The 13,677-nt window shown below is 41.2% G+C and overlaps 1 protein-coding gene across 1 annotated transcript in view; it reads right to left on the bottom strand.

The window, feature by feature from the left end:
- Positions 1-10,124, bottom strand: part of LOC140478619 (extracellular calcium-sensing receptor-like) — a 16,135-nt gene extending 6,011 nt beyond the window's left edge. Inside the window, exons 1-5 of the mRNA XM_072571836.1 lie at positions 9,916-10,124; positions 8,031-8,322; positions 3,259-3,840; positions 3,037-3,228; positions 2,050-2,277 (exon numbers count right to left, since the gene is read on the bottom strand). Coding sequence (XP_072427937.1) covers positions 2,050-2,277; positions 3,037-3,228; positions 3,259-3,840; positions 8,031-8,322; positions 9,916-10,124 — 1,503 coding nt within the window. The remainder of the gene's footprint in view (positions 1-2,049; positions 2,278-3,036; positions 3,229-3,258; positions 3,841-8,030; positions 8,323-9,915) is intronic.
- Positions 10,125-13,677: the final 3,553 nt, after the last annotated feature.

Genomic DNA, 13,677 nt, shown 5'->3' with positions numbered 1-13,677 from the left:
GTACCTGCATGCTTGCTTTCTTTGACTGATATACAAGAACACCTAGATCTCATTTACTTCCCCTTTACCAAACTTGACTCCATTTAGATAGTAATCTGCCTTCCTGTTCTTGCCACAAAGTGGACAACCATACAGTTATCCACATTAAACTGCATCTGCCATGCATCCGTCCACTCACCTAGCCTGTCCAAGTCACCCTGTATTCTCCTAACATCCTCCTCACATTTCACCCTGCCACCCAGCTTTGTGTCATCAGAAAATTTGCCAATATTACTTTCAATACCTTCGTCTATATCATTAATGTATCTTGTAAACAGCTGCAGTCCCAGCACCAAACCTTGTGGTACCCCACTGGTCACTGCCTGACATTCTGAAAGTGACCCATTTATCAGCCAATTTTCAATCCAAGTCAGTAGTTTGCCCCTAATACCATGTGCCCTAACTTTGCTCACTAATCTCCCATTTGAGACTTTATAAAATGCTTCCTGAAAGTCCAGGTACACTATAACCACTGACTCTCCCTTGTCCATCTTCATAGTTACATCCTCAAAAAATTCCAGAAGATTAGTCAAGCACGATTTCCCCTTCATAACTCCATGCTGACTCTGACCTATTCTGTTACAGCTATCCAAATGAGTCATAATTTCATGTTTTATAATTAACTCCAGCATGTTTCCCACCACTGCTGTCAGGCTAACCAGTCTATAATTCCCTGTTTTCTCTCTCCCTCCCTTCTTGAAAGTGGGACAACATTAGCCACCCTCCAATCCGCAGGAACTGATTCTGAATCTATAGAAATTTGGAAAATGATTACCAATGCGTCCATGATTTCTAGAGCCACCTCCTTAAGTACCCTGGAATGCAGACCATCAGGTCCCGGGGACTTATCAGCCTTTAGGCCTAACAGTCTATCTAACACCATTTCTTGCCTAATATAAATTCCTTTCAGTTCATCCATTACCCTAGGTCCTTCAGTCGCTATTACATGTGGGAGATTGCTTATGTCTTCCCCAGTGAAGACAGATCCAAAGTACCTATTCAAGTCTTCTGCCATTTAATTGTTCCCCATAATAAATTCATCAGTTTCTGTCTTCAAGGGCCCAATTTTAGTGTTAACCATTTTCTTTTCTTTTCATACCGAAAAAACATTTTACTATCCTCCTTTATATTTTTGGCCAGTTTCCCTTTATACCTCATTTTTTCTCTGCGTATTGCCTTATTAGTTATCGTCTGTTGCTCTTTAAGTGTTTCCCAGTCCTCCGGCTTCCCGCTCATCTTTGCTATGTTATACTTCTTCTCTTTCATCTTTACACAGTTCCTTAACTTCCCTTGTCAGCCACTGCTGCCCCTGCCTTCCCTTAGGATCTTTCTTGTTCTTTGGAATGACCTGATCTTGCACCTTCTGCATTTTATCCAGAAATACCTGCCATTGTTGTTCCACTGCCAACCCTGCTAGGGTATTGAACCATTGAACTTTGGCCAGCTCCTCCCTCATAGCTCCATGGTTCCCTTTGTTCAACTACAAAACTGACACTTCCGATTCTCCCTTCTCCCTCTCAAATTGCAGATTAAAACTTATCATATTATGGTCACTACCTCCTCATGGCTCCTTTACTTCAAGGTCCCTGATCAAATCCGGTTCGTTGCACAACAGCAGATCCAGAATTGCCTTCTCCCTGGTAGGCTCCAGTACAAGCTGTTCTAAGAATCCATCTTGGGGGTACTCCACAAATTCCCTTTCTTGGGGTCCAGTACCATCCTGATTCTCCAAGTCTACCTGCGTGTTGAAATCCCCCATAACAACTGTATTAATACCTTTGCAACAGGCCAATTTCAACTCCTTTTTCAACTTACACCCTACATCCAGACTACTGTCTGGGGCCTGCAGATAACTCCCATTAGGGATTTTCTACCCTTAGAATTTCTCAGCTCTATTCATACTGACTCTACATCCCCTGATTCTACGTTCACCCTTGCAGGACAATTATAATGTGATTTCAAGACATTGATGTATAATAGGAAGAAAACAAATTTCAAAGATGAACTTACCTCCTTTTTCCCATTTATCCAAATAATATTTTCTTTGTTTAAATAGAGCCTTTTGTCAAAAGGTACAAGTCCATCATAATGTCCAATTGTCATTACATGAGCAACACCTTCAGAATTCATCTGCCAATTTACCAACTCATATAATGGGACTGTATCTAAGTTTGGGTCAAAGTATATACTTTCTCCATTCCGTGCTGTAAAATTCACAGCATACATATAATGAAGCAGCTAGCGTAAAAAGGAAAGAAAAGAGAAAATACAAATCAATGGTGAGATTTATATTGAAAACTCAATTGATTGTGTTTCGTTAAATCAAAATTAGAATTTTTTTACAATCTTCTCTCTAATCAAAATGTAGGCAACATTTTTAGAAAATTATAAATCTGATTCTGACTGCTTGCTTCTATTTTTGAAAACACGTTCTATTTCTCTGTCTTTCTGTTTAAATGGTAGATTTGTTATAGAACCCCACGGTGTGGAAACAGGCCCTTCAGCCCAACAAGTCCACACTGCTCCTCCGAAAGTAACCCACCCAGACCCATTTGCCCCATGTTTACCCCTAATTAATGCACCTAACCTACACATCCCTGAACACTATGGGCAATTTAGCGTGGCCAATTCATCTAACCTACACATCTTTGGATTGTGGGAGGAAACTGGAGCATCGGATGTAAACCCACACAGACATGGGGAGAATGTGCAAACTCCACACACAGCCACCTGAGGTTGGAATTGAACCCGGTCCTTGGTGATCTGAGATTTCACACATCACAAACAATATTGACCAAACTCAAACTCTTCTACAAACAGTGTTTAGAGGTGATCCAACCTCTGTATCTACAAAATGATTGTTGCACAGCAGGTAGGAGGAGGCCTATTTTATCTATAAGTTATATAGTCAGATTCAGGAAGGTCAACAGTGACATACATATTATTAACAAAAGAATCAGAAATGGCAGATTTGCAAGAAACTTAGAAACTTCGTACCTCCCAAAGGTCAAGTTGTGTAAAGGTAAAATTTGTTTTTGATAGCATGTTATTTAGGGAATGTGCTATTGCATACACGGCTTTATATACATTATAAGCAATTCTCAGTTGTGATGTATCGGTGTATTGATTGTCTACTTCTTCCAGCTTTTCATCTCCAGTGCAGAACTTGACTTCAGAGTCACTGTCAGTCTGAGTAAGGTTATCTGGTTTTTGCCAGACACATTCAAATGTGGTTTCCCAAAACTCAGACACAAATACATTTCTGGGGTATTTCGACGGGTGAACTTCAAGGAGAAATTCCTTTAGCCCTGGTAGTTTGGCCTTCGGGACAGCGAAACCCACTGTCCCAGCCAGGAATTTTACATCTTTTTGGGGGGAGATGCCTGGCATCGTGATCCAAGATTCACTCCCTATCCACTGGATTCCCGTCACGTTCTGCCGGACAATTTCTTGCAAAAGGACTGCCATATCTGCTTGAGCAACGAAGGCAACAATGATCTTTGTGGTGGCCTCTTTGATGATTTTGATGAGACTCTGTAGCTTCTCTTTTGAGTCTGTTTTGTGAACGGCTTCGGAAAAAGCGATACAAATACCTAAACTCTCCATAGCTTTGATAATCTCGTCCATTGCCAAGGCGCCATAGGTGGAGTTGCTCCTTATTGTACCGATCCAGTTCCATCCAAAGTACTTGACGAGTTGAGCTAAACCATCCACTTGGTGGTAGTCGTTTGGAATGGTTCGGAAAAATGTAGGGAATTCATACATGTTGTTGAGATAATCATAAGCAGCAGAATAGCTGAACTACGGGAAATTGAAAGGATAAGTGGCTATTAGAACTTGATTTTGCTAATTATATTCTCAGGACAATAAATACCGTCTTTTCAACATTCGAACCCAGCCAAAACAATGTGCAGCAGTTACTGAATCAATAAGTGATATTCTATTCATTCTTACATGTATTTGAGCTATTCTTGAACAGGAGGTTTTGCCAACGCCTAGACTTGTTTCCCACCCCTTTACTGTTCATGAATCGAGTGCCTTGTTCGCTAACTGAGTGAGTCGCTAAGAATTAACCACATCGCTGTGATAAAATCAGAAATTGATGGAGAGACTGAGCAGCACCTCTGAAAAGAAAGCAGTGTTAATGTTTCGAGTCCTGTGATCCCTCAGTCCTTTAGAACTGAAGAAGGGTCACTGAACTCGAAATATTAACTCTACTTTCTCTCCACAGATACTGCCAGATCTGCCGAGTTTCTCCAGCAATTTCTGTTTTTGTTTCAGATTTCCAGCATCCACAGTTCTTTGTTCATTTTTAGCCTTTACATCACTGTAAGTCTCGAGACACACATATGCCGGTCCTGGTAAGGTAGAAAGGGTGTTTAAGAAGATATTTAGCACACTTGCCTTATTACTTAGACCTTTGATTATAGGAATTGGGACGTCATATTGACGTTGTACAGGGCATTGGTGAGGCCTCTTCTGGAGTAATGTGTACAGTTCTGGTCACCCTGTTATAAAAAGGATATTATTAAACTTGAAAGGGTGCAGAAAAGGTTTGCCAGGAATGGAGGGTTTGAAATATAAAACTGGACTGGAAAGACTGGGATGTTTTTCACTGAAGCTTAGGAAGTTGAGGGGTGACCTTACTGAGGTTTATAAAATCATGAAAGGCATATATAAGGGGCACGGAAAATAATCTTTTCCCTTGGGTGGGGGAGTTCAAACCTAGGGGTACATTTTTAAGGGGAGAAGAGAGAGATTTAAAAAGCATATATGTGGCAACTGTTTTACATAGAGAGTGGTTTGCTGCCAAAGGAACTGACGGATGCAGGTATAGTTATAACATTTAAAAGATATTTGGATAGATTCATGAGTAGTAAGGGTTTTGGGGGGAAACGAGCCATGTGCAGGCAAAAAGGACTAGTTTAGTTGGAGATGATGGTTGACATGGACTTTATGGACTGAAGGGTCTGTTCTATGCTATATGACTCTATGACATCAGATTTCTTCCCCACACTGTCATTAGTGATTCTGAATTAATCATAGTTTCATAGGAATGGTTAAGCATTTTTGAAAATTCATGATGAGGGTGCCGCTGGCTAGTCCTGCATTTAGTGCCCATCCCCAAGGCAGTTATGAGTCAAACATTTTGCTGTGAGTCTGGACTTACATTAGATTAGATTAGATGATTAGATTACTTACAGTGTGGAAACAGGCCCTTCGGCCCAACAAGTCCACACCGACCCGCCGAAGCGCAACCCACCCATACCCCTACATCTACCCCTTACCTAACACTACGGGCAATTTAGCATGGCCAATTCACCTGACCTGCATATCTTTGGACTGTGGGAGGAAACCGGAGCACCCGGAGGAAACCCACGCAGATACGGGGAGAACGTGCAAACTCCACACAGTCAATCGCCTGAGGTGGGAATTGAACCCAGGTCTCTGGTGCTGTGAGGCAGCAGTGCTAACTGCTGTGCCACCGTGCCGCCCGACAAGGTAAGGATGGCAGTTTCCTTCCCTAGTGATACCAGATGGATTTTCCTGATGATTAACAATGGATTCATGATCATCATTAGACTCTTAATTTCAGCCATGTATTGAATTCAAATTCCGACATTTGCCATGGCAGGATTTGAACCCAGATCCCCAGGACATGACCTGGGTTTCTAAATTAATAGTCAGCAATAATACCACTAGGCCATCACCTCCTCCACATTTTAATACTCCAGGTCTCTTAAGTAAATTCAAATTTCACCAGCTGCCATATTGGGATTTGAACATATATTCTGACGCATTTACCTGAGCTTTTGGTTTACCAGTCCATTGACATTACCACTATGCCAGTCTTTCCAGGAATAAGAATTTCACACATTTTCTTGGTGCCACAAATGTGGAATGACCCATGGTCAATTGGTGAGAAATGACAAGCTTTTAGAGAAACTTTCAAAATGCCCAGCACTAGTGCAGAGGAACATTTCTTTTTGATTTTTTTTACAGTTGGTGAAGGTATGATCTGTTCCCTATCGCTACATATGCTCTGAAAGTGCAAATTAGCATTGACAATATTTGCAAGAAGTAACAAAAGCTTTTAGATATCAAAGCAAATCTTCCCTTCACTGTGAGGGCTCACATCACATAAAATGTATGCTTCAACATTTCAGCCTTTAGTTGTCTTCATTATTGCTGCCTTTTTGAAAAAAAACTTCCTTTCCTCAGAAAACACATGTTTTCAGTTTTTGGAGTCACATGCATTAGTCAGATTTGCATTGTTCTTCATTTCTTAGTGTAGTTAAGGAAAGTGATAGATGCTCCAGAAAGGGTACAACAGTTTACCAGAGGGCTGTGGATGCTCCATCATTGATTATATTTAAGACTGAGATACATTTTTGGTCTCTCAGGAAACCAAAGGATTGGGTAGAAAAATGGAGATTGTGGCCATGATCAGCCATACTGAATGGTGCAGTAGTTCAACAGGCCAAATGTTCTCCATCTGGTCCTAGCTCTTGTGTTTCTGAGATTAATATGTTTCTGGATTCTAAGATAATCATTTGGTATACAGAAAGGGTCATTGAGTCATGGAAACAGACCCATTGGTCCAACTTGTTCATGCCGGCCAGGCTTCCCAAACTAAATCAGCCCCATTTGCCTGCATTTGCCTCATTTCCCTCCGAACCTTTCTTATTCACGTACCTGTCCAAATGTCTTTTAAATGTTGTAGCTGTACTGGCACTTACCACTTCCTCTGACAGTTCATTCCACATAAGAACTACTTTTTGTGGGAAAAAGTTGCCCCTCAGTTCCCTTTTAAATCTTTCCCCTCTCTCCTTAAAACTATGCCCTCTAGTTTTGAACTCCCCACCCTGGGAAAATATGTTATCTATACCTCTCATAATTTCATAAACTTCTATAAGGTCACCCCTCAACCTCCTGTGCTCCAGGGAGAAAAGTCCCAACCTATCTACCCTCTCCTTATAACTTAAACCCTCCAGTCTCGATAATGTCCTTGTAAATCCTTTCTACACCCTTTCCATTTTAATAATATCCTTATGTAAAAGTAAAGTTGAAGTCAAAAATCACCCAAATTCTACTGGCTGGCAGAGCAGGTTTGAGTGGTTGGACAGCCTATTTCTGCTATTTCTTATGCTCTTGTTAACTCTTTGGAGTTTCATCAAATTCAAACTGTAAGAGGTTTAATTGATAACATTTTGGGCAATATTTAAATGTGTCATATGGTGATTTTGGCAACCTAGCTGCCACGGCTAACATTCATTCTCTTCACCACCAAAGCACAGTGATAGCAGTGTCTACGAGATGCAACGCATCAACTCACCAAAGCCCCTCTGACAGCACCTTCCAAACCCATAACCTCTACCCCCTAAAAGGACAAGGGTAGAGATACATGGGAACACTCCCACCTGCAAGTTGACAGGTGAGAAAATGAACCTTGCTACCCTTGTGAATAGCTGAAAGTGATTCTGTCAATGAGTTCAAGGGGAAATCAGGTAAACATACGAGAGAAGGAAATTGAGGGTGTGCTCAGAGAGGAAGATCTGAAGCAGGCTCAGGAAGGAAGCCAAAGATAAATGTCAGGATGAATTGTTTGGACTAAGAGGCCTGTTTCTGTATATCTAACACAATTTTATGTGAAGTACACCCCTGAAGACCAAGGGTGTAAAAAAGCAATGCCCTGTGAATGCTGGAAATTTGAAGCTAAAACAGAAAATGTTGGGAATACGCTAAAGGAAGGTCATCAATCTGAAATGTTAACTCTGTTTATTTCTCCAGAGCTGTTGCCAGACTTACTGAGAATTTCTGGCACCATTTCTTTCTTGGAAGTCCATGTATATTTATATTGTGAATTGGTCTGATTAATATTTGAAATCAGAAATAAACTGACTTTGAATTCAAGGAACAATTTATGAAAAAAGAACATCTTTTCTGGCAATGAGTACAGGGAAAGGTACTGATGTGGTGGTATTTCCTACCATTGTGACATTGAAGGGAGTAATGACTCTTGCGACAGCTACAGATTGCATGGATTCGGCATCTGTAACAATTGCTGGGATGTTGGAGGTTGTTTTGCACTTTGGGTCAGCGAGAGTTTCTTCCTGTCCACTGATGAGGAGGGTGGTGACTTTGGTCGACATGGCTGGGTCCCCACAGCCATCGTGAATCTGATAGCCAAGTTTAATATTCGGTATCAGAGTCTGGTTCTTGTTTATTTCCTCGATGGTGTAGATCATGGTCTGGGCAAACTGAAACTGCGTCAAGTCAAAACTGTGAAACAAACAGAAAAAATAAATCATTGGGACTTGATTGTGTTATTGGCTCTTAAACGGAGCTTAAAGAAAACCAAGCGTGAAACAGAAGCCAGTCTAACCCTGGTGGAATAACTCTCTTTGTTCCTTGCCATTTCTGCACTTGCACTGAAATGGTATGGAGTACAATAAGAAATACAATATTATTTGAGAACAAATTGTGAACCGTTTCTGTTTCAGTGAGACTGCTGCTGTAGTGAACAATGTCATTGACTAGAATTTTGTCATACTGCAGTCACACCAATGCTGTCCTATTCGCTTTGTAAATTCACGACATGAACTGCAGCTATTTCTAATTTTCAAGGAATGACAAAAAATGGATTGTGAACAAGAGACATTTCACTTTAATGGCTTAATCATTTACTAGAAGAAGCAATGCCAAAATCCCAATTTTCCGGATGTGTACTTACACTTAGGACAAGAACTGAAAGTTCCGAGTGCTCATTTGAAGACCTATTAAAGATACAATAGGCTGAAAGGCCTTTCCGCCTGTAACACTTCTGTGATTTGCAACCACATAGTAAAGACAGTCAGCATGAATGTGTGTATGACTTGGTTAGCAATAAGGACTTAAACATTTTTCATGAATGTGTTCCTTCACCAAGTGGCCAAAACCATTTTCTTCCCTGCTCCCCTGTAAGATTACCCCACAGTTTCACTCGTCAAGAATGAATCTATTAGTTATAATGGAGTTGGGATTTTCTGATTGCATTTGAAGGCTTTATTGAAGGTTAGCAATTTAATGAGAAAAGAAGGAGCTGAAACCTTCCAGTAATCACAGTAAATATCCTTTGTAATTTCTAACCATGAATCAAGAGATCAAATAGTATGAAAATGAGCCAAGCACATCACACCTTGCAGAATTGTTCAGTACAAATCTGATGGTGCAGTGGACTCAAATATAGTTGGGTCGGCAAAACAGATGAAACGCCATGTGCCCCACTATTGGGGATGCCCAGTATTAAGTTACAGCTAATTCAACGGAACTTAATGAGAGGCAGACAATGTCAGGTGGGCAATGTTATACCATCTGGTTTGCATGTCTGCCCATGTCTACTTCCATGCCAATATTGTAGCCAACTTGATCCTGTTCCCAAAGTAGGTTAAACCCCCTCCCTCTCTCCGAACAGCACTGTGGATGCACTTATACTATATGGACTGAATGGAGGCATCTTACCACCACCTTCTCAAAAGGCCATTAGGAATGGGCAATAAGTGCTGAATTTATCAGCAAAGCTCACATCTCATGAAGGCACATTAAAAGAAAATGTTATCACCGAAAGCGATTGACCGGGAATAAGACCCGGTTGTTTCGTCGAGAGAGGTGGATAGGGTCTCTGTAATCTACAGCCGTTAGCTTGGACGAGAGCTCAACCCAGCATCAGTCCCACCACCTCAGGATCTCAAGAGTTTCCCACATCCCCTGCATTCGTGAAACCAAACCGAAATAATTATGATGCCAACGCTAAACTCGGTGCAAGAGGTTCAATTGCCCTCGTATTTCATACACGAACAAAGAGACACAAGTTCCTATTGGGAAGGGTCAACTGACCTTTTGCACACCGGGGGTCCTGGCGGGCTTCTGAAGTCGAGAAACTGCTCCTTTCGATAATAGTGAATATTGAACGATCCGCCAATGACGATGTCCCCGTCCTTTGATAGCCGAGGCAGGTCAAACCTACCTCGAAGTCTGCAGAGTGAATCATTCAGTCCCAAAGCAGGGACAGCCAAGAGATGTATCAGAAACAGCAACAAACACATGATAGTTCACTGACTGGTTACAAAGTGCCTGGGCCAAAGTATTCCTGAATGAATATATACTCTTGCAGACACCACACACACACACACACACACAGCATTACCATGGATTGATTAAAAATACCAAAGAATTGGAACAATTCCAAAGGAATCAGTAAAAAGATTCTGCTTTTGTCTCCAGAGGAGACAACCCCAATTGAGTTAAGTTCATCCACGAGCAGAGTACTTAGGATATTAGAAACCTGAAATAAAAAAGCAGTAAATGCTGGAAATGCTCAGCAGGTCAGGTCGCATCTGTAGACACATACAGACAGTGAACTAAAAGTCATGAGCCTGAAAACTCCCTTTGTCCACAGATGCTGTCTGACCTGTTGGGTTCTTCACTATCTTTGTCTTTATTTTATGCCAAAAGAGTCACAGAGAGGCCCTTCAGCCCATAAGATCTGCACCAACAAAAGAAAACCCATCACTTAACTACACTAACTTCACTGTCCAGCTCTTTGGCCGATAACCCTGAATGTTATGACATTTCAAATGCTCATCCAAGTTCTTTTTAAAAGGTTGTGAGGTTTCCCACCTGAACTGCCCTCCCAGCAGTGCATTCTAGGTCCCCACTAGCCACTGGGTGAAAATTCTTTCCTCGAATCCCTTTTAAACCTCCTGCTCTACCCCTTAAAATTATATCCCCTCGTTGTTGATTCTTCAATTAAGGGATATAGCTGCTTCCTGTCCACCCTATCCGTTTCCCTCATAGTCTATATTTTCCTGTAGCCTCAGGCCTTCTTCTTCACTATTCACTAACCCAGCATCAAGAAGGTTCTATTGGCCCAGTGAGTAGTATCCCTTCTTCTGAGCTAGTAACTCTGCAATCAAATCCCACAGCAGTTCTTAACAGCCAAGGAAGGTGTGTTGTTGTAACATGGTCTGATTGATGGTCACTTCTTAAATACGTTTAATATGGAAACAGCAGGAGGATTTTGTGTTCCAACGTGCTATGGTACCTAGCCCCAGATAAATTGGATAGGAATTGTATCTGTTAAACCAGTGGCCAAATCTAAAATGATGGTCCACACCAAGGTGATGAACCAGCATTGTTGCAACTCCATGTGACATAGGAAGGACTGAAAAAAAGTTGATGTAGGTACTTTTGTGAGTGATACTATTTGGAGGAAACATTAAAGGTCAGAGCCCATTTGTTTTCATTCTAGTTCAGTATGTTGCGTACTAGCCAATTAAAAGACCCAAGTGGTTTGATTTAATTCCACTGGCCATACATTGAATTGTTTTATGACCCATTTGGTGTAGCTAAGACTTTAAAGATACATGGTGAGTATTCCTTTTCATCATATGGATTCATGCCTATGTCACTCTAATGGTAGAGCAGTAATATAGAACCTAAACTACTTTTCAGTGATTACATAGCATTTTGATCCTTGAATGTCAGTGCCAGTGTTCATGCATCACATGCACCCGGAATATTGTGTGTAGTTTTGACCTCCTTACCTAAGGAGGGGTATGCTTACTTTGGAAACAGTTCGGGGGAAGTTTGCCCGACTAACTAGCTGAGTAAAGGCGTTTATTTTATGAGGAAAAGTTGAGACTGGGCCTGTGCACATTGAAGTTTAGAAGAATGAGAGACAATATTGTTAAAACATATAAAATTCTGAGGGGGTTTGATGGGGTGAATGCTATATTGTGCTATAGAGTCATAGAGGTCAACAGCATGGAAACAGGCCCCTCAGCCCAAATTTTCACAATTTAACTAGTCCCATTTGCCTGCATGTGGTCCATATCTCTCATTCATCCACGTTACTGTCTAAATTTTTCTTAAATGACGGAATTGTACTTGCTTTCACCACTATCGCTGGCAGCCTGTTCCAGACACTCACCACCCTCTGTGTGAACAAATTGCCTCTCTGAACCTTTTGTACCTTGCCCCTCTAACCTTAAAGGTGGATGGTTCCTCTTTGGGTGTACAGAGGGTAGGAGAATCTCCCACTTAAAATGGAGATTAGGAAAATGTCTTCCTACAGGCATTTATTAATCTATCAGATTCTATTCTACAGAGCGGTGGAAACTGGGCCACTGGATTGGTAAGGAAATCAGGGTTGTGGGGAGATGGCAGCAAATTGGAGTTAAGGTCACATCAGATGATCCCATTGAATGGCAGACCAGGCTGGATCAGCTAAATAACCGCTCCCTGCTTGTGGTTCTTGTGATCTCAGGAGATGCTGAGCAACCTTTCTGACTAAACCCATAACAAATCCTGTTGTTTCTTTGTTCCTTAAGTGTTTATCTAATTTTCCCTGAAATGTACCTACTCTACTCACTTCAACCACTCCTGGTAGTCATGAATTCTACATTCAAACTATTTCTCAAAGTTAAGATGTTTGTTCTGCATTTTGTATTGGGTTATTAGTGACTATAATTACCGCTGGTTCCTAGTGGTGGACTCCATGGAGCAAAAAACAACTTCTCTACCTTATCAAACCCTTTCATATTTTTAAAGAACTTTTATAGGGTTATACTCTTTTTAGTATAAGTGCCCCAGACTATTTCATTTCTCCTAATGCCCAGTATTAAAAGCATCCCTGTAAGTATTTTTGATCTTCCCCAATCTCCATGATATTTTTCTATAAAATTAACTTCAGACCTGCACACAATATTCCAACAAGTGTGGCCTAAAGAAGGTCATGTAAAAGTTTAGCATATCTTTTATTTTGTTCAAATCTATCCCTCTAGAAATGAACAAAGTACTTTGCTTGCTGTTTTTTAAATAGAAGTTATTATAGAATCCCTACAGTGTGGAAACAGGCCCTTCAGCCCAACAAGTCCACACTGACACTCTGAAGAGTAACCCACCTGGACCCATTCCCCTACCCTATATTGGTCTCTGACTAATGCACCTAACCTACACATCCCTGAACACTATGAGCAATTTAGCGTGGCCAATTCACCTAATCTGCACATCTTTGGATTGTGGTAGGAAGCCGGAGCACCTGGAGGAAACCCACACAGACACAGGGAGATTGTGCAAACTCCACATAGACAGTCGCCCAAGGCTGGATTTGAACTCAGATCCCAGGCACTGTGAGGCAGCAGTGCTAACCACTGAACCACTGTGCTTCCCTGTTTTGTGACCTCAATAACCTGCATATCTTTTTTAAAATTATTGTTTGATCTGTATCCTCAATCCTTCAGTCCTCTCCTTGAGTGACACATTTATTTTCTAAAAATAGTTCTTAAACCCTTTATTCTTCCTTCTAAAATGTACCACCTCAATATTAGCAATATCAAAGTTAATTATTTTTACTCATTCTTGAGATGGGAGCATCACTAGCACTTTTTGCTCATCCTCAGTTGCCCTTGAGAAACCTTCTTGACTGGCTGCTGTCCATTTTATTTAGGCACTTCCAAAACATCATTAGTAAGGGAATTGCCAGATTTTGACCCAGCGACACTGAAGGAGTGACGCTACATTTTCAAGTCAGGATTCTGAGTGGTATGGAGGAGATATTGCAGGTGGTAGTTTTCCAATGAATCTGCTATACTAGGC

This window comes from Chiloscyllium punctatum, chromosome 6 (genome assembly GCF_047496795.1).
Source record: "Chiloscyllium punctatum isolate Juve2018m chromosome 6, sChiPun1.3, whole genome shotgun sequence".
In the NCBI taxonomy this organism is placed as follows: Eukaryota; Metazoa; Chordata; class Chondrichthyes; order Orectolobiformes; family Hemiscylliidae; genus Chiloscyllium; species Chiloscyllium punctatum.
The sequence above is the reverse complement of the archived record's forward strand: the minus strand, read 5'-3'. Positions and strand labels throughout refer to the sequence as shown.